General features: G+C 53.2%; 1 protein-coding gene across 8 annotated transcripts in view; it reads right to left on the bottom strand.

Annotated features, from left to right (window-relative positions):
• Positions 1-13924: 13924 nt before the first annotated feature.
• The window catches only part of CNTFR (ciliary neurotrophic factor receptor), a 208069-nt gene continuing 195148 nt past the window's right edge, over positions 13925-26845 (bottom strand). For 7 of the 8 annotated variants that reach the window (XM_061376523.1, XM_061376521.1, XM_061376522.1 and 4 more), the window contains 3 exons: positions 18212-18392; positions 16377-16521; positions 13925-15185 (listed from right to left, as the gene is read on the bottom strand). In XM_061376523.1, the coding sequence (XP_061232507.1) occupies position 15185; positions 16377-16521; positions 18212-18392 (327 nt within the window). In that variant the 3' untranslated portion in view covers positions 13925-15184. Of the gene's footprint in view, positions 15186-16375; positions 16522-18211; positions 18393-26845 lie in introns of those variants that run through there. The other variant, XM_061376520.1, reaches the window with a different exon arrangement.

Below are 26845 nucleotides of genomic sequence, written 5' to 3'. Positions count from 1 at the left end.
TTTGGTGCCCAAGCTCAGCCAAGGAGGTCACTTCCCTGGCTGGGGATTCATGCAGGAGCTGTTAAGTTCCAGCAAGTCATAGTTAGGTCTGGATAGGGATTGCTTCCCTCTGTCCATAGACACATCACTATGCTTAGGTTGGGCTTCCTTAGCCTATGGATGTGAACAGGCTTTGAGAGAGTGTTTTCCCTCTTCAAAAGCCCGTCTCTACCTCCAGGGGTGCCCATCGTCCTGCTTGCTGGGTGACTGAGTGTAGTTCTGCCAGCCCCTAAACTGGAGACACGCAAAAACCTAGCACAAGAGTTGGAACACATTCACGCGATCGAAGGGTGGATGAGGTTTGCAGGGACTCCGCTCATCTTTGCTCGAGCAGGGCCACCTAGGGACGGTTGACCAGGACTGCATCCAGACAGCTTTGGAGCATCAACAAAGGTTGGTCACTCGATAATCTTCCTGGGCAACCTGCTGCGGTGGTTGGTCACCCTCATGCTAAAAGTTTGTTTCCTGATGTCCAGAGGGAACCTCCTGTGTTTGAGTGCCCATTGCCTCTGGTCCTGTCACTGGAAAGCGCCTGGCTCCATCTTTTTTACACCCTCCCTTCAGGTATTTATTTACATTGACAAATTCCTCCTGAGCTTCCTGTTCTCCAGGTTGAGAAGTCCCACCTCTTCCCAGCCTTTCCTTGCAGGAGAGATGCTCCAGTCCCTTCACTATTCCTGTGGCCCTTTGTTGGACTTTCTCCATGTCTCTCTTGTACTGGGGAGCCCAGAACTGGACACAGCACACAGCACTCCACGTGTGCCCTCACTGATGCTGGGTAGAGGGGAGGGATCTCCTCCCTTGACCTGCTGGCAGTATTTTCCTTGGTGCAATCCAGGGTACCTTCTCTGGGGCAAGGGCACATTGCTGGCTCATGTTCAACTTGGCATCCACCGGGATCTCCAGGTCCTCCTCTGTCAATCTGCTTCCCAGCTGTGTGGCCTCCAGCATATACTGGTGCATGCGGTTGGTCTCCCTCCAGGGACAGGGTTTTACACTTCTGCTTGTCAAACTTAATGGAACTCTTGCTGGCCCATGCCTCCAGCCTACTGAGATCCCTCAGGATGGCATCACAGCCTCTGGCATGTTAACCACTGCTGCAGCAGTGAGGTGCAGGGGAAGGTGAATTCCTCCTGCACACTCCTGACCTGATCTAGGACCACCCTGTGAAGAATGGAATGGAGCAATGTGGTGCAGCCACTGTGCAGCATGGCTGAGGTTGGTTGGACACCAATCCAATGTCCCTCCAATGTCACTAGGGCTCAGCTGCTCCAGCAGCAACCTCAGAGGTGTCAGTAAGACCCAGGCATGTGGCTGAGATCCCACTTCAGCTATAACACCAGGCTGGTTAATATTTGATCACAGCCATGATCACAGCAGCATTTGAGGAGCCCTGCCCATGCCTTGGCAGGAGTTATGTCTCAGGATGAGTTTCTCTGGGATGTGAACCAATGCATGGGACAAGGCAGGCGCTGAAGCAGTCAGCAGTGGTATAGAGAGTGCAGCCAGGGATGTATGGCTTAACAGAGCTGAGAAGTGCAGCTGCTGTGTTACCCTCTTCCCTGCCTGGAACAGGGACAGCCCTGTCCTGTCACCCTGATGAATGTGACAAGTGTGCTGCTAGCTTGGCTGGAACCAGTCCTGGAGAAATGTGTCACTGTTGGACTTCAGCTGGGGCTGTGATGCACCGGGGTATGAAGGAGCTCAAGCACTGAGCTGCTATCACCCCCTTGGTCACATCAACAGGGCACAAGTGTGCACCTGATGCACAACCCCACCTCCATCCTCATGCATGTCTGAGTGTCTCATGGCATGGGACAGAGGAGGAGGATGAGTTACCCTGCTCTGGAAACCATCTCTGCATGTGCAGCCACAACAAGTATCCCATCAGCTTCTGGAGGCTGCAAGTGTCCTCCTGCATCAAAACCCAGTAAGCAGCAGAAGGATGACAGGTCCCACACTGGCCTGTGGACTGATACCATGATTCCCAGCCCCATAGCAGCACCCAGCAGCTATCCCTGAGCCCCATGAGCATCATTTGCTGTGCCTCCCTGGATCTGCAGCCTCAGGTGTGCCCAAGTGATCTTCAGGGCCACCATGGAAGGTCCACCAGCCCTGGGAACACACACAGCCCATGCTGAGACCAAGCTGTGGTGTGTGGTGAAGCCATCTGTTTCCATCCTGCAGCTGCTGTCCTTCCCATTGCAATTTACTCTGCCTCCTATAATTTATTCATCCCAGGATGCAGCTTGTACATCTGCAGTATCATTACTGCAGACACCATTAGCTTTAAAGTTTTATAAACCTCTGTGCAGGTGATAAGTTGAAAAGTTAAAGAGGGTTATTGTGGCAGGGAAAGAAGAAAAGGGTATTTGCTCAGTGTTCATCTCACACCAGAGAGCCATGCTCTGGCGGGCTTTAGAGGGAGATCAGCAGATCAAGTGAACCGCTGCCAGCTCCCAGCCAGCAAAACCAGCTGCAAATCCATTTCCACTGGATCCATGCTCTCTAGTCGAGGGATCTACAGGCATTTCTATGTCATTCACACCTCCTATTTCCTTGGCTGCACCAGTTCCCCAGGCCAATGACATAGGGGCTGCAGATCCAGATGTTTGCATTTGTACATGTTGCCCATGTTTCAACCAGCATCAGTGATGCACTGGCAAGGGTCAGGGCAATCCTGAATCATCTGCCTGCTGCCTGTTGGTTTGGAGGCTGGAGGACTCTCCAAGGAGATGGGAAAGTCACCACCATGGCTATGCCCACCACTCAGAGCAAGCATGGAGCTCCCACCTTGAACCCCCTTCCTGCCTCTGTGCTTCCTGAGCAGAGCACCAAGCTTCATGCACCCACATTAAGGACCAGAGCAGTTAATTAATGCTGAGTAAATTTCCCTAGAGTGTTTCCGTGGCCAGGATGCAGGTAATGCACTGAAAACTGTACTTACAAGTTTTGGCAGGGAAGCAGGCATGGGAGCCTTCACTGGGGGCCCTGCATCCCTCTCCATGAATGAATAGCATGCTGATCACTCCTGGCAGTTGGAGGTCTCTCTGACAGCTGAGACAGGGGGATAAATTCCCTCTCCTCAAGGCCAAGGGAGATGTGTGTACAAGGATGATTTATGGGCTGCTTGCAAGGAGTGATGAGCTGAAGGCTGCAGGGAGCAGGGTCAGTGCCAAGAAGCTTGGGGCACAGAGGAGTGAGGGGTGGCTGGGAGCAGGGAGGGGATTAGTGGAGATAGGATCCCAAAGGAGTCCCACAGCCTTCTCTCTCCATATTACAGGTTAGAGCATGGATCTGGACCAAGAATCCCAAATTGCTTCTCCATCCCTGATGTACCTGCAGCCTTCCTGCAGTCTGAGAGCTTGGATGCTGTTGCCTGTCTCCAGGGTATGGTCATGGCACAGGCAGGTGTGAGCACTGGTGACAGGCTGCTGTGGGTCTTGCTGGAACGACTCTATCCATCTTGTACATCTTCTTTTTCCTGCTGGTTAATGGTATTTACCTGTCTGGAAGGATTTGGTTGGATAATGTGGCTTCTGCCTTCCTTTTCTATACACCTTATACACAGTGTCACTGCCTCCTGTGGGTCAACGTACAGCAAGGTGGGTTTGTCATGGTTAACTGCAGTGTCCAAGCCCTGATCTTTCACATGAGCTTTGCCAGCAGTTGGTGGCAGCTTGAGTTCAAGCTTCAGCAAGCATCTTTCAGTCTGTGCATCCCTCTCCACCTACAGGCATCTTCTGTCTCCTTCCAGAGACACATTTGCCCAGGATGCTCCAGGACCAGTCTGAAAGGATACGGGCTCTAAATGCTTAGCTGGGCAGGATTCACAAACCTTTGAGGAACAGGAGGGGAATGAAGCATGGGGAGCCCTGCAGGACACAGCAGCCTAGCTGGGACTGAGCAATTCCCAGAATGTCCTGCTCCCCTTACATTGCCACATTATCTTTAGGGAAGGAAAAGACATTAACTTTGCTGCATGCCTGGGGTAGCCATTGTCTGCTGGGATGACTTTGCCCTGGACAGAGGTCCCATTTGTTTTTTTTGGGGTGGCACTCTGTGGCTGTGAGCATCATCTTTTCCACATTAATGCTGTTGATGCTAAAACAGGTCAGCCTGTTCTGCTGCATAGCTCACAGTGAAGACCTTCCCCTGCTCTTCCCCGCAAAGCCCTGACTCCTCAGAAACAGGCAGGGGTTTCCTCAAGGCTTTGTTGTCTTCTGCAGACCACAGTAGTCTTGAAGACCTTATGAACCTCAGCAAGCCTTGGTAATCCTGGACTTGACTCTATGTGTCTTGGTGAGCTGGCACAGGGAAGACAGCCCTGCACTGCTCTTCCTGCTGCCTATGGCCAGTTCTTGGGGACATGCCCATATGGTGTGTCTGGGACTGCTGGCTGCCTGACCAGATGTGATGCAAGTCATTTCTAGGATGGGATGGAGCTGATTGAGCAGAGGTGGATGGAGGAGGTATTAGTTCATGCAATGCTGAGACGTTACCCATGACAATCCCTTACGGAATGTGAAGACAAAGCAAAACTGGACTCAATGGCCAATTCTGTCAGCCAAAACTAGCTCCTTCTCACTCTTCCACTGCATGGCTTTCTTCCCTTCATGCTGAACAACTTCCAGCCACTGATATGCCAGGAGAAAGACTTCTCTAACTGCTCCTGACTTGAGACTGCTGCCAGGTAAACAGAGTGGAAATTAGTGGAGACAAGTAAATAATTTGTAAACAATCATTTATTTATTACTTTCCCCTCCTTTCCCTGTGCAAGCAGATTGCAAGATGCTTCAGAAGCACTCGCAATTTGGAGTGTGCTCTCTTGTAAGGCATTTCCCACTCCCTATGAATAACTTATGAACAGATCAGAGTGAATATTTAAGGCCTGAAAATCCAGAGAGTTGGGCTTCAGAGCTGACTAAGTACCACTCTGGCTCCTCAAATAGACAAGCTATCTGACAAAATAGCACTAAATGGATTCACCGTGCTGTAATTAAAGGGTGAGCACATTTGTTAGGCAATGGGTTACCCATCAGGTGCGGTAGGCAGTGTGCAGGGGGACAGCAGTGCCTGGGGGATGAGGCAGGTCTATGAATGCGATTTGGACACCAAATGTTAGTGTTTGCTTTTGGGGGTGATTTGTGCTGTGCAGTGCTCCTTGTGAGCTGTACATGGGAGGCAAACACAGCCCAGCCAGCTGGGTTGATGCTGGATTTTCACAGAGGATAGCCTTGCACATCTATAAATTACCCCAGCATTAGCAGACAGCACGCACAGAGGGTCTGAGCCCCAAACCCTCTGAGAGCATGAAGATGCGCTGACTTCAAAGGGTCCAAAGCCAGGCTTGCACTTGTCTTCAGTCAGGTGCTCTGTGCCAGGCATTTATCCACCTTCAAGCTCAGCCACCTGCTTTGTGTTATTCTTTTTTTATATATAAGAATGATTCTAATTCACTCAGAGAAAGTCTCCCAACCCCCTGCTCGGCTGCTGAGGCAAGGATTCAGACCAGTGCTACATCAAACAGGGGAGGGGGGCTATGGGTTGAAATCCCCGTTGCTCTTGCAGAGCATCTTGCCAACCCTGTGAAGGATGCTCCCCACATCCCAGCCCCAGCAGGACCCACTGCCCTGGGTGGTGCTTGTGGGACCATGGGCTGTGTCTCATGATGAGTATCTTTCCCACTGCAGGTCTCAAACACCTCTCAGTGCTGGAAGAAAGGCAGGAGCCCCATCTTCGGGGGACATGAGCAGTGCCCTGTCCTCAGGCAATTGGCACAGTTTCTTTCATGACATCTGGCTGAGATGGCAGGAGGAAAAGAGACTAGATAATCTGTCCAGATCCTGCTCATTTCCTTCATTATAGTGACTCAGAGGTCCTTGGCAGAGCTTAAACCAGGGGAGAATGTGAGTCACACAGGTACGGATCCAGGAATCCAAACACTTGTGATACCCAGGGCATGCCAGCAGTCACCTGCTGTCTCCCAGAATGCCACGAGTCTCCTTTGGGGATACTGTGGCACATCTACGGACACGATATTGGTCATTCCATGCTCCTGTGCATCACAGTGGTTGGCTACACACAGGCAGCCCTACCAAGAGCACCCACAAGTTAATGCAGCAGGCCCTGTAGTAGAGAAAGGGGACTGTTTCCACTGCAGGGATGGACCCAAAGCAGGACACAGCTTGAGGCCGGCCCCAGCTCCCCCTTGCTGGATCCCCCATCCATCTGTAGTCCCTTCCCCTCTCCGGCAGCCCCATACACCTGCATTCCAAGGCGGAGTGGGATTTATCCTGCCCCAGGCACTCAGTGCAAGGGTCAGCATTCATAAACTAGAGCCCGGGCCAGCTGCCTCACTTGTGCCCACAGGGACAGCATCAGCATCCCGGGCACGGTTCACTGTCGGTACATGGGGCCATCCTCTGGACCATCACCCATCCTATGCGTTCAGGGCATGGTGGGGATGGGTCTGAGGGCTCTCCTCCCCGCACCAAGCACTCTGGGTAACCCCTGGTCTGTGGGAGGCAGTGTGAAGTCATTCTGGTCCTCCAGCAGACCCCTCCAGCTGTGTGGAGCCAGCGCAGATTGTGGGACGTGTCTGGTGACTGACGGGGCCTCAAATCCACGTTTATGTGAGATGATATCGAGAGTTTTAGCTGTTTTATGAGGGAAGGGGTCAGGGGGAGGAAGGGGTTCCCAGCGCAGCTCGGGGGGGAGGCGGCGATGCGTGCATGTGCGTGTGTGAGACACGTTTCGTCCCGATGACCCCCAGCTGCAGGAGTCCTGCACAGATAGAACCGGCATCCCATCACCTCCGAGCGGTGAGGAGCAGCTGGGGAGGAGGTTGGACAATGGTTGGAGCAGGGATGGATCTCTGGACCAAACCATGTACTCAGCCCATCCTGCACATCACCAATGTCCCCTCCCATCTCTACCCATGGGATTGCTCCAGGCTTTTCTCAGTAGATGAGTCCTTGTAAAACTCTGTTGAGCTGGTCTCCTCTTTCCCCAAAGGAAAGCCCTCCTGGTGGAGTGCCCCAGCACAACTTCTCCAACACCCAGAGCCTGGTGAGATGCTGTGTCTGCTTTCAAACCCCACTGATCCTCCAGGAGAATCTGCTCTCCTGACCTGCAGCCTCATTTGGTGCATGCTGCTGGTTTCCACAGGGGTACCCTCTTTGCAAATGAGGAGCAGAACAGCGTCACCAGTGCTTTTCAGATGGCCAGAAAGTTGCCTGGTCCAGTGTCAGGCAAGAGAAGACAGAAAGTGATCCAAGGCAAAGCCTGGATGCCTGCTTCCAAGTGCCCTAAGCTGTGTGGGATCCTGATAGGAAAGGGCTTGGAGCAACTGTCTGGTCAGGAAACCTTGGAAGAAGACAGCACGTTCCTGCTGCACACCCAAGGCCAGTGGCTGAACCTATCCCCAGGTTGTCAGATGACTTCCAAAGGTGGAGGAGATGCCCATGGAGAGCTGGAAGCCGTATGCCATCAATGCCCCTTGGCCAAAGTTGCAAGGTGGCCACCAAGGTCACACATGGCCACCCTTCACTGTGGGATGGGGACTTTCAGGTGGTGCCTGCTCTTTCAGCAGGAAGATGCCATCGCCACTTTCCATAGACATTGGGAATGGAGCAACCTCTCCCCGAACTGGCCGCAGTGTATGCGTGCAGTGACTCTTACCCGGAAAGGAGGAGGGGGGCCGAGGCCTCTTTGTAACCCAATCTTGTCTGCATGGGCCCCTTTGTTGTTATTACATTTATTTATTGATCCCCCTTGGGAAAACCTTCGCAGTGCTGGACTTGCTGGGGCTTTATTAATGGGGGTGGGGGGTGAGGGAAGGGGAGGGAGGGCCGAACAGAGTGCTCCAACCATCTGTTCCCACCAAAGGGACGGAGCAACAATAGCCATGTTTATAAAACTCCTCTGCAACTCATTGTGTTTGCAAAAGGAGGACTTCCACATCAAAGGTTGTTTCCGCTCCCACTGCTCGGGGGCCCCTTCCATCTTCTAACATCCTGCAAGGATCACCCTGTCTTGGTCCCCTCCTCCCCCTGCAGCCTTGGGTGCATGGTGAGGCAGTAGTGGCATCACTCACAGAGGGAAACCCCAGCTGAAGGGAGTGTGCGTCAGTGTGTTCATGTCTGATAGTCCAGGGGGACTTTCCAAGTGGAGATCATTCTCCTGGAAGCAATAGAACTCTACCATAAGGCACTGGATAGAGTTTTTCAGGTACTGGTGGTGAGAACACCAATATGTCCAGTGCTGGAGACCTGTCCCCAGGATGGTTTCATTCAGTCTGTTGGAACAGCAATGTTCCTGAAGCCACTTTGCTTTTGCTCATATTTCAGATGTGGAAAGAAGTAAGGAAAACAGAAACCTAAGGAAGGGAGTGGGGTCTAGCCACATCAAATCTGGCTGATGGGGTCCTTCCTAATGAAACAACTGTGTCTGGCTTTACTCGAGGCTTGTAGTAGGTTATCTGTTACAATCAGACATGAAACAAAGACGGTTAAACAGCAGTGAAATATTTTGACGGAACCAGCGTGTTGTTTTTGCTTCCCAAACTGATCTTTATGGACAAGATGAGGGTTTAGTCCTGGCTCAGATCAAAGCTGAGCGCCCTGATGCAGACTTGGAGCTGTCACCCATCTGCTGACCACAACCCGGCCCTGCGGCTGGGGGACAGGCTGCTTCGGGGTGAGCATGCAGGGCGGAGGTTTGGGACGTGTCCACGCTGTCACACATCCCCAGTGTGATCCTGAACAATGGCATGTCAGCTCCTGGGGCTGCAGCTCTTTTGTTGCTTGCTGGTGCTTTATATGGCAGCGATTGTCTGCATAGGGTGATTCATATGTGGGTTGGTGACTCTGCTGGGGTTCATGCCCACCAATGTGAGGAACAGGGAAACCTTCCATGTGGGAATGTCCTAGTCTAGATTTGGGTAAAACTGAGACCTCTGGAAGATGCTGCCAGCCTGTAGGAGGGCAGTTTGTCATCCCAAGGCTCCTCTGTGCACTCTCTGGCTGTGCAAGGACCTGATATCCAGCCTATGATAGCAGGCTGGTGGCTGGTTAGGGACAGGTTGTCTCACCCCTGCAAACCATCCCTTCTATCATGGAAGGGGGAAACCTTCCCAGAGACTGCATGACGCCTTCTTGGGAAGCAGTCCAAGCCCCTCTTGGCTGTGTCCCCTTGGCATGTCCTCCTCCAGGCTGCTGGAGAAGACCCGAGTATGGTCCCCTGCTCACCCTGGCAAGGCACAGGGAGCATGCTGCTCTCTCCCAGCACTTAGCAGCTTCCCTGGGAACCATGCAGGAAAAAGAAGAGGAGCCCAGACTTCTGGGAGACACTTTCATTTCATGCCTAAGCCACTACTCTGCTGCTCAGCCACACAGCTCCATTAAGTCCCCTTCTGGCTGTCTTTTTTCCATCAATCACCCGGTCTCCGCAAGCAGACCAGACCGGATCTGGGTTATAAATAAGGCAATCAATCAGTGATGCTATTAGATAAACAGAGTGGCAGAAGTCAAATTAATGCTTGGCTTTTTCTTGAAAGGGAGGAAAAAAAGAGACAATTGGTTATTAGGAAACACTGGTGTGGTCTGGTCTCTGTGCTGCAGCAGAGCCGGGTGGGCTGTTCTCGGCTGCTGTGACTGTGTGCAGGGAGGTTTGGGATGCTGTGAGCAGATGGTCCTTATGGGTCACCCTGGCCAGAGCAGGAAGGGGACTGGGGCAGACTGGAGGTGACTAGGGAGGTCAGAGCACTGGAGATGTGATGGAGAGCTGGGAAAGCAATGGTGGGCTCTGACCATCCATCCATAGCGCAACTGTGGGGTGAGGAGATGTCAGAGATGGCCTGGTGGCGAGTGAGAGCACGAGGCTGCAGGCAGAGGTGTCAGGGACACAGTGCCAGGGCAGAGGCTGAGCCATTCCAGATGGACATGGGGAAGAGGAAAGTCATTACTATGAGGCTCTCCAAACAGCAGACAGCCTCTTCTAGAAGGGCATCAAGTCCTGATCTGGAGCCACCAAGAAATAAGATGGTCCAAGGCTGTCCTTTCCAGTTTGCTGTGACCATCTGCCCCCCTTGCTGCTACAAGCTTCTGCCCTACAGCACTTTGGACTGCCCAGACCTGTTGCTACCCACGGAAACCTCATCTATGCCTCCATCTGCTTCCATGTGGTGGTGGTGGCTGAACCACTCAAAGCTACAGGGCTTGCTCCTAGAGTGGGCAGGAACCTACTGCAAGTAGGCAGGAGCATTTCCTCATGGTGGGAGCCTGGTGTTTGAGCCATCCCTCCTGGGAGGAAGGCTACAACCTGTCAAGGACATTCAGTGCTCTATCTCAGTTTGCCGATGACACCAAGCTGTGTGGTTCGGTTGATACGCTGGAGGGAAGGAATGCCATCCAGAGGGACCTTGACATGCTTGTGAGCTGGGCTGATGCCAACCTCATGAAGTTTAACCATGCCAAGTGCAAGGTCCTACACCTGGGTTGGAGCAATCCCAGGCACAGCTACAGGTTGGGCAGAGAAGAGATTCAGAGCAGCCTGCGGAGAATGGGTTGGGGGTGCTGGTCGGTGAGAAAATGAACATGAGCCGGCTTCAGTGTGTGCTTGCAGCCCAGAAAGCAACCGTATCCTGGGCTGCATCAAAAGGAGTGTGACCAGCAGCAGGTCGAAGGAGGTGATCCTGCCCCTCTACTCTGCTCTCGTGAGACCTCACTTGGAGTATTGTGGAGAGTTCTGGTGTCCTCAACATAAAAAGGACATGGAACTGTTGGAACAAGTCCAGAGGAGGGCCACGAGGATGATCAGGGGACTGGAGCAGCTCCTGTATGAAGATCGGCTGAGAAAGTTGGGGCTGTTCAGCCTGGAGAAGAGAAGGCTGCGTGGAGACCTCATAGCAGCCTTCCAGTATCTGAAGGGGGCCTATAGGGATGCTGGGGATGGACTCTTCATTAGGGACTGTACTGATAGGACAAGGGGTAATGGGTTCAAACTTAAAGAGGGGAAGTTTAGATTGGATATAAGGAGGAAATTCTTTCCTGTTAGGGTGGTGAGGCACTGGAATGGGTTGTCCAGGGAGGTCGTCAATGCTCCATCCCTGGCAGTGTTGAAGACCAGGTTGGATGAGGCCTTGAGTAATATGGTTTAGTGGGAGGTGTTCCTGCCCATGGCAGGGGGGTTGGAACTTGATGACCTTAAGGTCCTTTCCAACCCTAACTATTTTATGATTCTATCTCTGTATGGGTGATGTAGGCATTTTTGAATCAATACCCTGTGGTTTGGAATAGGCTCTTGTATTTGAAGGACTTGACACTGTTACAGGTTGAGGACTGGGGGAGTCTGGGCTCCTCCAAATCAAGCTGACTCTATTTACACCCTCATCCCTCACAGATGCTACTCTTCACACTCACCCTGGGGCACCATTTTTCTACCAGCTCCTGCTGTTCTTACGCCCACCTCCCACCTCACCCTGTTTTTGTGATGGAGGATGGTGTTTGTCTCTTGGGTAGCATGTCTACCCCTGTGTGAACAAGCAGCAGGTCTGACACCTCCGTGGATCCAACTGGCGTTTCCCCCTGTCTCAGCAGGATGCTTTCATGCTTGGGTCTGGCTGTGCAGCTATCTGTGTGCTTTTTGGCAGCCAAGTCTGCCTTCCCGCCCCTTTGCCACCCCACTCTCACCTGGGACTATCTAATGCTCTTCCAGAGCTGAAATACCATGCTCACTGCTCCTCTTTTATCCATCAACCAAGGGGCATGGACGATGCCCCATCAAAGCTCATCTCTCTCAACCTCATTTGTGCTTGTTACCACCTGGGGGCTCCAGGCTCCTGGTAAACTGGTGTGGGAGCAGGGAACTTCTCTCACTATCGGGTCAGGGAGGATGCGATCTCTGCTGTCATCCACCTCAGGGAAGGATTCAGAAGGTGCAGTGTTTCGGACCTGCTCCACTGTTCAGCCCATCAATCGAGCAAGAAGGCTTTCTGCTTCCTATGAGGCCTCATGCCTGGGAAATAGCTCCTGCTTTCCAGTCACTCTTCTGATGCCTCCTGCAGAGACTGGGGAGCCCAGTGCAAGGCTGCTCTTGCATCAGCAACAGTTGAAAACAACACCTAAGGTGGGATTCACTGCCACATATGTGGTGGGAGGATGCAGGGACCCATTGCACCGAGCTGATGTATTGGATTTCAGGTTATGTGATGCACAGGTCTCTCTGAGCGCTGTAATTCCGTCTCTTCCTGTATGGATTTATACTGCTAAGTGGATAGATTTTCTGCTTGGCAGGGATGCTCCCCTAGGACCTTCCCCAGTTTGAAACATCTCTGCACATCTGTATGTAATATTGCTGGGGCACTTAATGAGTGGGCTTTTAGGACATCCCTTGCTTTATGAACTGCAGCTTAATCTGTCCAGGCACTGTGGAGGGACTGACGAACAGCATCCTAGAGCCATCAGCAGACTGTGTACCAGCTCCAGGTGCTGGAGGATGCCTGGGGCTCTGTGTGAAAGCCATCGCTGTTGGATGGTTTCTCATACAGTGGAAGTGCTGTTTCCTTGGTCTCTGAAACAGATTGAGAGGGAAAGGTTTCCTCTGCTTAATAACCTGAGATTGCATGCCTCCAGACCAGGCATGAAGGTCCAGGGTGGAGATGAAGGCAATCTGTCTGTCTGGGATGCTTCCCCCAGGCAAGGGCTGGGACTGACATTTTCATGTCTGCTAAGAGCTGTCCCTTCCCCCTGCCCCAAAGAGTCATCTGCTATGGTAAATTACCCTGGCTTTTAGCACTGTGAATCCATAATTAGTGCATAATTAATTACCAGATGTTTTTAACACTAATGAAACATTAATAAATGACTGAGGCATGTTGTCTGGTAATGGAACATTAACCAGTGAACCAAGACAGCACATGGGCCAGGACTGCTGCTGGCAAGGCAGAGGCAGAGGCAGGGCTGCACAGGACTGAGATCTCCTCTGATAAAGCCCCTGCATGGTGGAAGCAAGCTTTGAAAAACCAGGGTTGTGGCTTCTTCACCTCCATTCTTCCTTCCACCCATCTATCCATCCATGCATCCATCCATGCACCCATCCATGCACCCATCCATACACCCATCCATGCACCCATCCATGCACCCATCTATCCATCCATCCATCCATCCATCCATCCATCCATCCATCCATCCATCCATCTTCCAAGTAGAAAGATGATGTTGGGGCATTTTGATAAAAAGTGGAGTATTTTTTCCCCCTGGGATGAACTGCAGCTCGATGCCATCTCTGCTTTGGTTGGTGTTCACAAGCAAAGCACATGGGGAGAAGCCAGACCCCGACACAGTGCGCTTTGTTGCACTCACTGCCCCTGTGCAAGGCTCCTGTGAGCCCTACTCTGATGGAAGTTTAATGCAGAGCATCTGGGCTAGTGGCATTTTCCTAATGTGAAATTATTAATCAGACAAGGAAAGTGCATTAATTGAGACTACATGTCACCTCCAGCCTCTGCGCTGCAGTGGGGCAAAGGCACTTCTCCATCCTTCTCCCTGCCCGAGTGGTGTCAGGGTCTGGTAGGATTTTGGGCACATATGGGTATCCCCAAGGGCCCATGAACGGGGACATGTGGCACAGGGTGGTGACAACCATCCCCTTTACATGACATAGGCTTTCCAGGGGTGAGCATCCCCCTTGCACCTTCTAAGGATGTTCTAAAGGCCAGTTTTTGAGTGCCCCATCCCTCTGTGGAGATAATAACTTTAGCTCAAGCTCTGTATCCCCCTCATTGTATCCCCCCCTATCGCAGCCAGCTCCACACACAGGAGCAGGGCAGCCAAACCCACACACTCCAGATAAGAAGGAAAATAACACCCAGAGCTGCTACACATCATGAAATGATCATTTAATGAAGACGGTCTCTCCTGGTGCATGTGTGTGTGCGCGTGTGTGCGTTGTCTCTGTGTGAGCTTATTTTTATCCCCTCTATTTTTTTTTATTCTTTTTTTTCTGTTTTTTATATATATACATCTATAAAAAATTCAAATACAGCATGTCAACAGTGGGAGTACTAGGACGTACGGTATTAAATACTGCGCTTGGGTCCAGGCAGGGGCGAGAGGAGGTGTCTTTACAAAACAGGTCTTGGGGCAGGATGGAGAGCAGAGCAGGCACAGGGGCAGCTGGGGACAGCAGGGGACAGCGGGGGACAAGTCTGCAGGGCTCCAGCTCTAAAGGCAACAGCAGAGCTATGCTGCTTTTGTTGGGGAGTGAGACAAATACGTCAACGGGGCGATTCCCTGTATCCAATGTGGTCAAAAGTTTGGTGGTGATGTGGGTTTGAGGGTGGCGAAGGCTCCTGCAGGGTGCTGGGTAGGGAGGGGGGAGCCAGAGGGGCAGCTCCAGGCACTCAGCAAGGGTCAGGGGGGGTTTTACTGGTATTTAATTTCCTTTTTTTTTTTCCCATAATTTCTGCTTTTTTCCCATTAAAACCCGGCCAGCTCCCTGCTCCCAGTCACACTTGTGAAAGCCACCAGTTCTTCCCTCCATCACCCGTCCCCTCCGAGGAGATCAAGACCCTTCACCAACCCATTCACCCCTTCAGCTTCACCACGCGGTCACGAGCTCGGGGAAGCAAGTCCGGTCCTTGGAGGGACCCCCCCCTTCTTCTCTGAGGGGGGTCCACAGCTGGGAGCATCATTCCCCTCACCACCCCCCCCATTTTCATATCCCCTTTTCTCCGTGCGTCGTCACGCTCCCTGTCACCGGGGGGGTGCCGGGGTGGCGGGCACGTCTTTGGCGTGGGGGGGGTTAGCTGTATGAGCGGGGTCCTCAGCTGCAGCACAGTGACCAGGCTCGCTTTGTCTTGCTTGGGAAAAGGGGCATGGGGACTTGGGGGGGGCCCCCCCCCCACAAGTGCGTCTCCTCGCTCCGGGCTCGAGAGGATTTTGTGGCTCCCCGTGGGATGGCAGCAGCTCTGTCCTCATCCGAAGCGATGGCAAGAAGCGTGATACGTCCTCAACGTGTGCAAAATCGAAGAGATAAAGAGACTCAACCCAGGGAATGGGGTAGCGAGGCGCGGGGTGGCAGCGGTGGTGGGTGGTGGGAAGGCGTCTTCTGCGCTGGGATGCAATGGACGGACAGGTGAGGATCTGCAAGAGGAAGGAGAGGGGTCATTGCTCCATGCTTGGCCATGTTTGACCACTAAGGGGACACTCCAAGGAGGATTTTGCCTCTTTCCAAAGGGAAATTCACACCTTACTTGAACCAGGTGCCCAAATACATCACCCCCACCTCTTCCTCCTAGGGCTGGACCCTGCCTGTCCACTCTTGGCTGTGTTTACTCCCCTTTCCCATTGCCACTGCTAATGTGGAAGTGACACAGCCAGAGAGGAGCGTAGGACTCCATGCCCATAGGAGCTGCCTTGCAACGGGTCCTCCTTGGGCACTGAAGGACAGGTGGCACATCTTTTACCCCACAGAGTGACACAAAGGACCAATCCTCCAGTCTTTGGGCAGTGTGGGTGCAGTGAAAAGGGATGGGTGGACACCCATGGGACATCAGCCCAGGCCCAGAGAGGAGTAGGTACTGAAGAGGTGGCTGGTCTTATCTCCGAAGTAACAAGTGATGGGACAAGAGGGAACGGCCTCAAGCTGCACCAGAGGAGGCTTAGATTGGAGATTAGGAACAATTTCTTCCTGAAAAGGGTGCTCAAGCATTGGAACAGGCTGCCTAGGGCAGTGGTGGAGTCACCGTCCCTGCAAGTGTTCACAAACGGTGTAGATGAGGCCCTCAGTGACATGGTTCAGTGGTGAACTTGGCAACATAGGATAACGTTTGGATTTATCTTAAAGATGTTTTCCAACCTGGCTGATTCTGTGATTCTATGATTCTATTCTGGGGCTCTCCAGGCTGCCAGCTCCATTCGAAGCCAAACCAAGGACATTTTTGAGTTGCATCTTTGAATTTTCTGATCTTGGACAGTTTTTCCTCTGTCACTCCACAAAAGGCTTAGATTTCCACGTGGTTTCTTGGCCTCTTAAAACACCATCAGTGGGGAGGGGAGAGGGCTGCTGAGAACGAGACATGAAAGACTGATCCCTCTACAGGCTTTGTGGGTAATGTTTGAAAAGCCATTAAGGAGATCTCCTCCAGAACACGCAATCTGGAAAAGCAGCCAGGTTGGGTATATTTAAAATGAAATTGCAAGAAAATCCCCAGATGGCTCATTCCCAGTGCCCTTTGCACACATCCCATTCCCAGCCACGCTGGAGTCCCTGGAGTCCCCATATCCCTGCACCCACATCCCATCTGTTACGCCCATGGTTTGGGTAATACTCACTAAATAAAGAGGATGCCATAGGCAGCCAAGACCAGTCCAGCTGTCCAACACACTGCCACGGCTCCGCTGCCCACCACGGCCCCCTTGTCACAGATCTTGGTGGTGGGGGGTGGCATGAAAGAGGAGGTGCTAGTGCTTGTTGTCTCTGCAAGGAGTGAAAGAGGATGGTGAGAGGAATTGAGGTGCCTGGAGGTGTGTCCCATAGGGGCAGCCCCACTTCCCTGCTACGGAGGACATGGCACTGTCCTGTCCTCAGGTTGCCCCTCTCACTGCTATGTTATACTAGGGCTGAGCTGGGGGACTGGGATTATGAGCCAGGAGGTGGTGTGGTCCATGAGGCTTTGCCTGCTCTGACACAAGAGATGCTTGCACCACCAAGCAGAGCTGGGCATCTCTCCCAGCCTCATCCTGACCACCCAGACTACTCCACTATTCCAGCTCAGCAGGAATTTGGCTAAGAAATGTTGGTGACATGGCTACAAGCACTCAGTAGAGAGCATCCCCTGCCTAGGGAACACCCCAGACATGGCTGTGGCGGCTGGGTTGGCTCATGGGGCTTGTTCTCCTCTGTACAGGACCAGATGGGTTGTCTGTTCCTGCAGAGGGCTGCATGACTGCAGGGAGAGCTTGGATGGTCAGTCAGGTTGAGGCAGCTTTGGTCACATCCAGCAGGTCCCAGAGCATCCCCTCCAGACAACCTGGGGTGGATGATGAGGCCACAGGGGTCTGTCTCAGCATCTTTCAGACATCACTGAAGCGTCATGGTGAAGCTCAGCATTAGGGCTGGGGTGTCTCACATGTAGGGACATGCATGTGAGGGACATGACAGAGAGCAGGCAAGTGCTGTTGTTATTTGCATTTAGCATGATGCAGGTCGTACAGAAGCAAACCCCAAACCCTCACCCTAACAGTGCTGTGCAGTGTGCCTGCACTCCGTGTGGGGTTTTATCCCCCTTGGGATGAAGGGCTGCAAATCCCTGCTGCTGCCTGAACCCCCAGGAGCCCTACAGGCTGCTGGTTTGGCAAGTGGGGGTATCTCCATGTAGGAGGTGTCTCCATCCAGGCCTTGCATGTACCACATCCCCAGGCAGGGAGCATTGCCAGAGCCCTCAGGGGTTCATGCGTGTCCCTGGTAGCACGTGGCTTGCCCACACGTCTAGGATAGAGCTTGGAGGATGGGGACACTGAGCACCCTCCATCCCTACATGCACATCTGTCCACCTCACATCTGCAGTGTTGACTAGAAGCACTGCTCAGTGCTGCCCCACTGCTCACCCCTGCCCCACTGATGGTGCCAGCCAGGGGAACTGGTGCAGGGTCCAGCCCCAGCCCTTCTGGGAAACGGAGGGCTGATAACGCCCATTTGGACACAGTCCCATCTCTTTCCTAGAAACAGAGGCTTGTTAACTTTGTGGCTTTTATTTCGAATTGGCACCACTCTGAACTATTGTGCGGGGTCGGAGGTGTGGAGGGGGCAGGACTGGAAAGGGAGGGATGGAGGCCTCAGGGAATAATAATAATTATAATAACAATAATAATAATCATCATCATCATAATAATCATCATCACACTAATATGATACCCCAAGTAACCTGGTGAGAAGGATAGCAGAACCAAGTAAACTGGGGCACTCAGGTCACAGTCGCACCCACTGCCAGAGCCATGGGTATGGGGCAAAGTGTAGAGTAAAGGGCTGCATTCCCCTTAGGTGCTGAGGGATCTCCTTGCCTGGGGATGGAACATACATGGAGCCAGACAAGGAGGACCCTCAGTCAGGGCTCATGGGTACCCCCGCTGTGGGCACAGCCTGTTTGCCTTGGAAAGGGGGCTCTTACCTGTGATCTGCGCCTCTGTGGTGAGGTGCTTGGGCTCCTCTGTCCATGGGGTGGCATGGACAGCCACGCTCCAGTCGCTCCACGTGCCAATGTCATTGTCTTTAGCTGCCACTTGGATGATGTACTCCTTGCCAGCATAGGCGTCCGTGATGGTGTGCGATGTCCCGTCCGACAGCTCAACCTGAGGGCAGCAGGGTGGTCAGAGGAAACCCCATGCACAGGGAGGTGTGAGGCAATCTGCAAGTTTAGCTCGGCTAGAGGATGATAATGGGACTTTGACGGCACTTTGGGAAGCGCTACGGTGTTTGGGGCAGAAGCATGAGCCCAGAACAGGGCTGCAAGGGGAGACCTCCCCAGTGGCAGCCAAGCTAAAGGTCTGGTGGGACCCCGTCCTGCTCCCAGGCTTGAGCTGCTGGAGCAGAGCGGCTTCCTCTAGAGGTCACCAGAATCTAGCAGATGCTTGGGCAGGCTCTGCTTGGACACGGTGGGACAGGGTGCTGGAGCCGCTGGCTGGGGTGCGAACACATGCCTTCCGGGCATCACTACCATCCCCAACCAGCCACCCTGCTCCCATGCCTCCTGGCATCCCACTGGCTCAGTTTGCATCCCTCTGGCTGTGCCCTTGGATAAGGATCAAGCTGCGACTATCTGTCTTTCCTAGAGAAATTCCCTCTGTCCTGTTGTCCCTGCTGCCATGGGAGGTCATTCTGTTCCCCAGGCTGTGTCCACACCTTCCAGGGATCTCTGGATCCAGTCTCTGAGGCTGAGGACCAACATGCTGCCAGCTTCATTCCCTGCTATGGTGCTTGTGTCTCCATATGGGGACATGGAGCACCTGTTTTCCTTCCCTGTGCCTTGGCTGACACAAATCACTTTCTCTCCAGACACACGTTTATCATAAAGATGCTGGAGGGATGGTGCAGGTCTGATGTAGTCCATCTACATGTGCTGATGCTCAGCCAGTGGCTGAAGCTGGGGCAGAACAAGTGGCACCTCATGGATGGGGGGGACTTCACGGCACAGCTCACATGGGTTCTCCACACCTCCACAGCCACCCAGGAGGAGGTCAGGCATTGGGACCACCAATAGCTGAGTTTTATTAAGAACTCATTTCAGTGGCAGGACCAAGACGGAGCCAAAACCTTCTGTCTGGTCCCACAGCCCAAAGAGAGAAAAGCTGCACCATTGGGTTTCCAGAGTGCCTAGGCCAATGCAGCTGAGCAATGAAGGTGCCCTAGCAGTGCAAGTTTACACACACATGGATATGTGCACACCAGGGTAACTGCTGGCCTGGCCAGTGAGCACTGTGGTTAATCTCATCACCACGCTGCTTGCAGTGGTACCAGAAAAGCAGGAGAGCACCCTGAGAAAGACCCATCCCTTTTCCAGCTCTCTCAGTACAGCATGTGCAACACCCAGCACAGATACGATCCCTTTGGCATACAAATTGCAGCACTCCCTGGCTTCTACAGTCACTCTGGGGAATCCCTACCAGAGGAGCTTTCTTGATCCAGGTGAGAGCCATTCCTTCCCTGTTCCCTCTCATCACCACATCCAGCCTGCTGCCTGGCACAGCAGGGCCCTTGGGCTCTGAGCTCCCAGCTGCTCATGCTGCCCAGCACATGACAAGAACCCCACATCTGGAGCACATCTGGTTGGTGTGTCCCCCAGCAATCATGGAGCAAAGGGCCTCCTGCTGCCTGCAAGGCATGAAGTTGCTACCAAACCTTGTCAGGGGAGCAGTGTGGGCAAAGGTGTTTGTCCATCGCACCACTGCACATTTGAGGTCTGGATGAGGGAAGGCCATATCCTGCCTCCCCTTGCACAAGCAATTTAGGGCTGACACCCACTTTGTTGGTGGGATGCAAACAGGGCTTCACTGCAGGGCTTGTGCCAAGTTGAGGTGTGCCTAAGCCCTAAACCACCATTAACCGAAGTGCTGGGACAACTGGTACCTAAGTCCATCCCTACCATCCAAGGGACAACTTCCCACTGCGCCATGGGTCTCACCATTGCGTCTGACCCATTGGCAGCTACTTAGGGTATCCACCAGTGAGTCTGAGGTCAGAGCTTGGCATGGGGGCAGATGGCTCTGTGCAGGGTGTCCCTGAGTTTCCAGCTCATCACAGAGGCTGAGAGCCAGTCCAGGGGTCACAGGCACTCTGTCTTGTCCAGATAGTCATATCAGGCTTAAAGCAGTCCTCTTTAGCTGCTCACAGGTCCCCAGCACAGTCTATATAATGGGGGTGGCTGCTTCCACCCCAGGCTGGGCACACCCCATCCTGCAGGAAAAGGGTTTTGGACCATTTCACTTATAGAATAGGTGAAAATGGAAATCCTATGAGGTCTGGGCAGAGGGGAGGATGGGGAAAAGAAGGTGAAAAGATGCCAGTCCCTCCTATAGGGCACAGCTATGCATCCTACAGCCCCTGGGGACCCATCCAGCCAACCCCACCAAACTCCAGCCCCTCTCAGCCCAGGACCAAAGCCAGAGCTGGATCAGGGTCCTCAGTGGTGATGGGCTCTCAGCTGCACCCAGCAGAGCTGAGACAAGTTCTGCAACATCTTCTCATAGGGCCACAATTTCATGGCCCAGGCCCCCAGGAAGGGTGGGCAGGACAGGAGCCTTGTGGCACAGTGAGGATGTCCCTGCCACCCAGACCCTGGGATTGATGCCTCTGCCACCAGCTCTGGTCACTGTCACAGCGAGATGGGACACACGTACAGCACTGTGCATGCCACACAGCAGGGACCTGTCTGGATGGGGTGTTTGGTGGCATCCACCAATTTGGATGGTGATGCTAAAATGATCAAGCTTAATCAATTCCTCGTGACAAAGCAAATGAAACCTTACTGGGTATGCTGCCATGTCCCTGTAAGTCTGTTCCTCACAGCTTGTCCTGTCCTGGGCCAGCGCTGCTTTGGAACCAGGGAATGATCATAGGGCTCGAAAGGATGCTGGGGTTATCCGGCTGATGTTTGTCTCTCTCAAGGTCCTTCAGCATGCTCTGAGCCCTTCTGGCTGCTCCCTGATCCCCACAGCAAGCAGGCTGCAGGGAGGCTGGCCACGATGAGGTCCCAGTGACCTGGCCAGGCTGCTGCTCCATCAGGAGTGTTTTCTCCAGCCCATAGAGCTCTCCTGGCGGAACGTTTCCTCTTGGGAGCAATTCCTGCCTCTCCCCAGCTGCAGCCAGCCTGCAGCTGAGTGTTTGCAGATGGGGGGTTGCATGTGCAATAGCTTCAAGGCTGTGCCTTGCATGGTGTGGGGGGGGAAATGTTCCCCCAGGACCCAGGCTGGAGGACCTGGAGGACCTTTCTTGTAGGCCCTTGGAGGATGCTGCCTTAAGGATCTCCTTAGCCAACAGACAAAAGGGAAGGCAGAAAAGGCATCGTCCACCTCTCCCCATACATACGACCTCTGCATGCAGCACTCCTGAGCCTGGCAGTGTGTGGGGGCACATGGTGGGTGAGAAAGTCCCTGGGTGGGTTCCCATTGCTCAGAAGCAGATGGGAAAGCACAAGGGGACCAGGTCCAACTGGACACAGACATGGAGAGCAGGGGACACACACAGACTGGGGAGGTCACAGAGGGACAGAGGGACATACAGCATCAAAGGCAGAGGGAGAAATTCCTTAATCCGCATCCCTGCCACACAGAGACAAAAGTCGGAGGAAGGCTGTGCATGGTAATGCCTGTGGCCGGGGGGGGGTCTGCGTGTCGCTGGCTGCCTTTGTGCACCTGCCAGAAGTCACTGTGGCTGGCTGTGAAGTGCTGCCCAGATTAATGAGGGATCAGCAGCCAGTGCAGGGCAGAGCCATTAGCATCGTAAAAAAAAGAAAAAAAAAAAAAGGAAAAGGGGGAAAAAGAAAAAGAGAGAGAAATGGGGAAAAAAAAAAAGGCCTTGAACCCAGTAATTCAGCTGAGAGCTTGGGCTGGGGTCCCATTCCCTGCCTGCTTGGGATAACAAGGATGCTGAAGGATAGACAGCGCTCGCCCACAGACACATTGATGGGATGGAGACATAAATCCAAGGCAGGTGGAGGGGAGGATTTCCCAGTATTTGCCTTTCCCCCTGTCCATGCTGTTCCTCCTGCACATGTGCTGGAGCCCTGAGGACATCAACATGAGCCTTCCACATCATGCACCCCAACAGGGGACATCCATGTGTGCCCTCATCCCACTCCCTGCCCTGACTGGTGTCACGGCCTCGCAGTGCTCGGCACAGCAGGAGTTAAGGGATCCTTTCCCCCCTCTGTGCTCCCCCCATTGCTCCTGCTGCCCCCAGCCCACCCCGCCAGGGTGCCCCAGCAGTAAAAAGGTCACTGTGCTCTGTTCTCACCCTGGCTCTGCTCATGGTCCGGTGTGACCAGGTAGCAATTACTTGTGAACAGGGTGATGCACAGGCAGGTCTGAAGCCCAGATGGCCTTTGGAAGGGGAGTGGGGGGAGAAAACCTCAACCCTCCCTGCCCCAGCAGCTGGGCTGGGGGCTGGTGTGTGTTGAAAGGAGGCGGAGGGGAAGAAGGGGGGATCAGATGCCTCCTCCTCTGCATCCCACATGAAAATGTGTTTGCCGGCTCCCCCGTGGCGGCAGGGGCTCTGCTATCCATTCCTTGACACCTCCGGCTCCCAGTGTGGGAAGGGGGTGCTCCACTGCTGGGAAGCGGGAAATGCAGGGATGGGGAGCTGACATCCCTCAATCCCATGGCAGGGATGCACTGCCACTGTGCATTCCAGGACAGAGACCGTGCTGGTGGGGTATTGGCAGACACTAGTGTTGTATCAATCCTGGATGAGCCTGCCTCCCCCAGAATAAAAGGAGCACCCCAACTAGTGTAGGGTGAAGCTGACCTGCTCATGCAGCCTGTGACACTCACAGCAAGTGGGAGAACATGGAATGAAACCCCTTGTAAGAACACAGCCCGAGTCTGCCATGCGTTGCATGTCCTCACAGCCTCCTCCACCTATGGATGCTCCCCGAGTTATCCTGGATAATGGAGGAAATGGAAGTGGGAGTTGAATAGAGCTCCGTTTCAGAGCCTCTTTTCCCTGTAACAAGAGGCCAGATCCTGCCACATGGCTGCAATGGGTTTTGCAGGGACTTGTGCTGCACAAGTACCTGGTGGTTCAGGTGCCTTCAGTCCCTGCTATTGCAGAGGGATCCCAGCAGGCTCTTACCTGCCCTGGTGGGAACAACCTAAACCAAAAGCAGCAGTAACCGGCAGGCAAGCCACTGTGCCACTGGGGAGTGCAGGCGGGTCACTGCAAGCAGCCACTGCAGCCAAGCGGGAATGAAACGTTTTGGTTTTCCCCTTTCAAAGCCACATCTGGAGAGCAAATAGGTCTGACATTCATTACTAACAAACCATCCCCCAAATGGCACCTCCTTCCTCAGCATTGCAGGAATCAGCTGGGCTAACCTCAGACAGAACTCTCTGCTCCGAATCTGGGATAACTGAAAGGCTGGGAAAAGGGAACGATGTGCCCCTTATTCTCTGCCAGTGGGGGAGCCCAGCAGAGTCGGAGCTGCTGTCCTTGCTGTCACCCTCCTGAGAAAGGCTGCTGTCTGCTGCTGCACATAGCTCAGCCCTACTGCTGGTCTGGGAGGACCAGTGTCACACCAGGTGTGGCTGAACGGCTCCCTTCTGGCTTAAAATAAAGAGCATCTTTGAAAGCAGTGCTGTAAGCTCGTTAATAACGGGACTCCTTCTCCGGATGCACTGTCCCCTCCTGCCAAGTGATGACTGGCAGAGCTCACTTTTGCTTGCAGCTGTGGGGAAGATGGGATCAGGGATGTTCAGGGTGCTCAGCACCAGCTATAACCCTGCTCAGTGCTGTACTTGCTGCCTGCAGATGCATTTACTATGCTGATGCATGGGGTGAAATCAGATGGGTGCAGCTTGCGTGTGGGCATCGTGGAGCTTGGACACCTGCTTGCATGTTCTGAATGTGGGAAGGGGATGCTTGGTGTGCTGCCTCAATCCTACCTGCGTGAGCATGCAGGTGAGCACAGGCATATGGGTGAGTGCATGAGTGCTCTGCTGCTCCATGCCACCGTTACGTCTGCCTTTGGAAGCCTGGTTGTGCTGGATGCTTAGTGCTTTTAGGTTCCCAAGGGGACTGAGAGCACCCAGGTAGAGACAGCTAAGGGTCCCGAGCCTGGCTCTATCACCACGGGAATGGAAAAGTGATTCCTGAGCATTTCCCACCTTCATCCTCCTCCATGGCTCCAGCCCTGCCTGTCCCACACCAAGCATCACTATTACATCCTCAACACTTTGCTCCCACCTATTAGCTCTTTTTTTCTCCCCTTCTTTTTTAATCACTGACTTTGCAGCCGGGAGGGAAAGAGAGAGAAGTGCTGCAATAAAAGCTGCCATCCGTGAAACTGTAACCCAGCTCGCTCAGGGTGACCTCCTTGCCAAGGCTGCCTTGCAAAGGGGGGGAGTGCAGGCAAAGAGACAGAGGCACAGGGGGGAAGCAGATGGGTGCGAAGAAGTGTGCCCTCCGCAAAGTGACATTGCTGATGTGCCAGCAGTGGGGACGCAGCTGCACAGGCGGTGGCACTAATGCACTAATTGCCTTCTCCAGCTCCATCCCTCCCGCTTGCCTGTCGCAGGGAGGATATACACCTTAGCACACACTTGCAGGTTGTTTCAGCCTGTGAGATTCACCTATTTGACCCAAAGATGTTGCTTTGCGCTGGGAGATGAGCCTGAGCACATCCCGGTAGCCGCCCCGACACGTGAGTGGTGTTGGTCAACTCAGATGCCCGTGACCTCCTTACACCAATGAGCCTAACAACTAAGTATTTGGCAATACATAGTGCCCATTCCTATCCCCAAAACCCCATTATTTGCCTGGATCAGAGCTGGCACAGATACCTGCACTGGGAGCTCTGTGCGCAGGCTCCTAAAATCCCAAATTGCTGAAAGCACCTCTGATTCTAAAGAGGGACGTTTCTAGCTTTTGCAAATGCTCACAGACGTGGCTCTAATGCTTCCAAAACAGAAGAGGAAGGAGAGAACCCAACCACATTATTAGCTTTAAATATCTCATGACCTTTTACTGCAAATCTCAAGATCTGAGGCGCAGCCCGCCTCACGGTTCGTTAACATTTCATGTAGTCAGCGCGGCCAGTGGGTTCAATTAGACTTTGCGACGGCATCTGCGAGTTGCTGGCAAGCCACAGGAGGAAATCCTCTCTCGGCCTCGTCAACAGCTCTGACACTGCTTAAGAAATACCTTCTGAGCCCTGCCATATTCCAGGGATGTGCACTGAGCTGGTCTGTCCTCAGTGCATGAGATCCCCCCCTAAAAAACTGGGAAAAGTGGAGATCCTGCTCCAACAAACACCATAGGGTGGGAGGAAATGGGGTTCAAGACTTTCCCTGGGCTCCCCAAAGATGGTCAGGATGGTGCCAGGCCACCAGCTTGCATCTAGACGTGCTTGCAGGGAGATCGCATGTGTGAGTGTGGCGATTGCTGCTGTTGCGAGTTAACTGAAGGAGCCTGTAAAACCAGAAACAGGCTATTAGCAATCCATTAGGAAAGGGTATCCAGTTCCAGCCTAGGTAAGCCATTAGAGGAACATCTGAGAGCATTAGGAGAGCTCGCTTGGGGCCAGGATGGAGCTATAAAACAGAAGAGGAAACCACGCTAATCTGGCTTGAATTACAAACTTAAAAGCAGGAGAAAAATAAAGGATACCCTAAACATTTAATGTTTTATATTTAGGAGACAGAAGGGGAGATTCTGCCAAAAGGAGAGAATAAAAAACCTGTTTAGGCTACAAATATCCCATCTCTTTTCTGGCAGCAGAGAAACCACCAGCCCCTATTCCAGAAGGGGAGAAGCATGTCTTTAAAGTTGCTTGAGTTTCAGAGTGAGCTCTGTGCTGGTAGGGTGGAGGGGAGTCATGACGTGACACGATGTGACACGGCTGCATCCTGAACAGCCAGGAAATGCCCTTGCCCAGGTTAGAGGGAGCTGATGCTGCAAAGCTCCTTGATAGTGCAAGGCGCATCCAGCACATGCCCCACCGCACGCTCATGTGGAAACTCATCATCATCATCTCTCCGTGATAATGGGAACACATCATCATAATTCCCACAGCACACTGCAACATGAGAGATGCTAAGTGGCCTGAAGCAGAATGGTGCTGCTGAGCAAGGGAAAGGGGTTGCAAAAGGCACACTGAGGCTCAGACCCACCTTTGCAAAGTGCTGGGAAAGGAACTAAGGTGTCCCCATGGCTCTGGGTCATCCCCAGATATTGCTTGATGAGGGGGAATGCCTGGGCCAAGCATTGCCTGTCTCTCCCTGTGGGGAGAAACTGCATTGATGGCTAGCTCGCACAGCGGTGGTCCTGATAACATCCACCTCTGCTGCCATGCATGGCTTCATCTTCTGGTGCCAAGCCCCGGCATTATTAAAATCCTGAAAGAAAGAGCCTGGGAGAAAGCAGACGCTGATTGAATCAGGCCGTACGGTATTCGACAGCTCGACATCCATCTGATCCTATTAGTGCTCATTCAGTCCTGCCTGCCGAGGTGCTGTGCATAAATCAGACCCTGAAATGATAATGGGAGGTGGAGGGGTGAAAGGGGAGCTGCTTCTTCAGACAAGAAACACCA

This window comes from Neopsephotus bourkii, unplaced genomic scaffold (assembly GCF_033783945.1).
Source record: "Neopsephotus bourkii isolate Nb327-2 ecotype Australia unplaced genomic scaffold, CSIRO-AGI_Nbou_v1 NB_1721, whole genome shotgun sequence".
Lineage (NCBI taxonomy): Eukaryota > Metazoa > Chordata > Aves > Psittaciformes > Psittacidae > Neopsephotus > Neopsephotus bourkii.
Note: the sequence above shows the minus strand (reverse complement) of the source record. Positions and strands in the feature narration are given on the sequence as shown.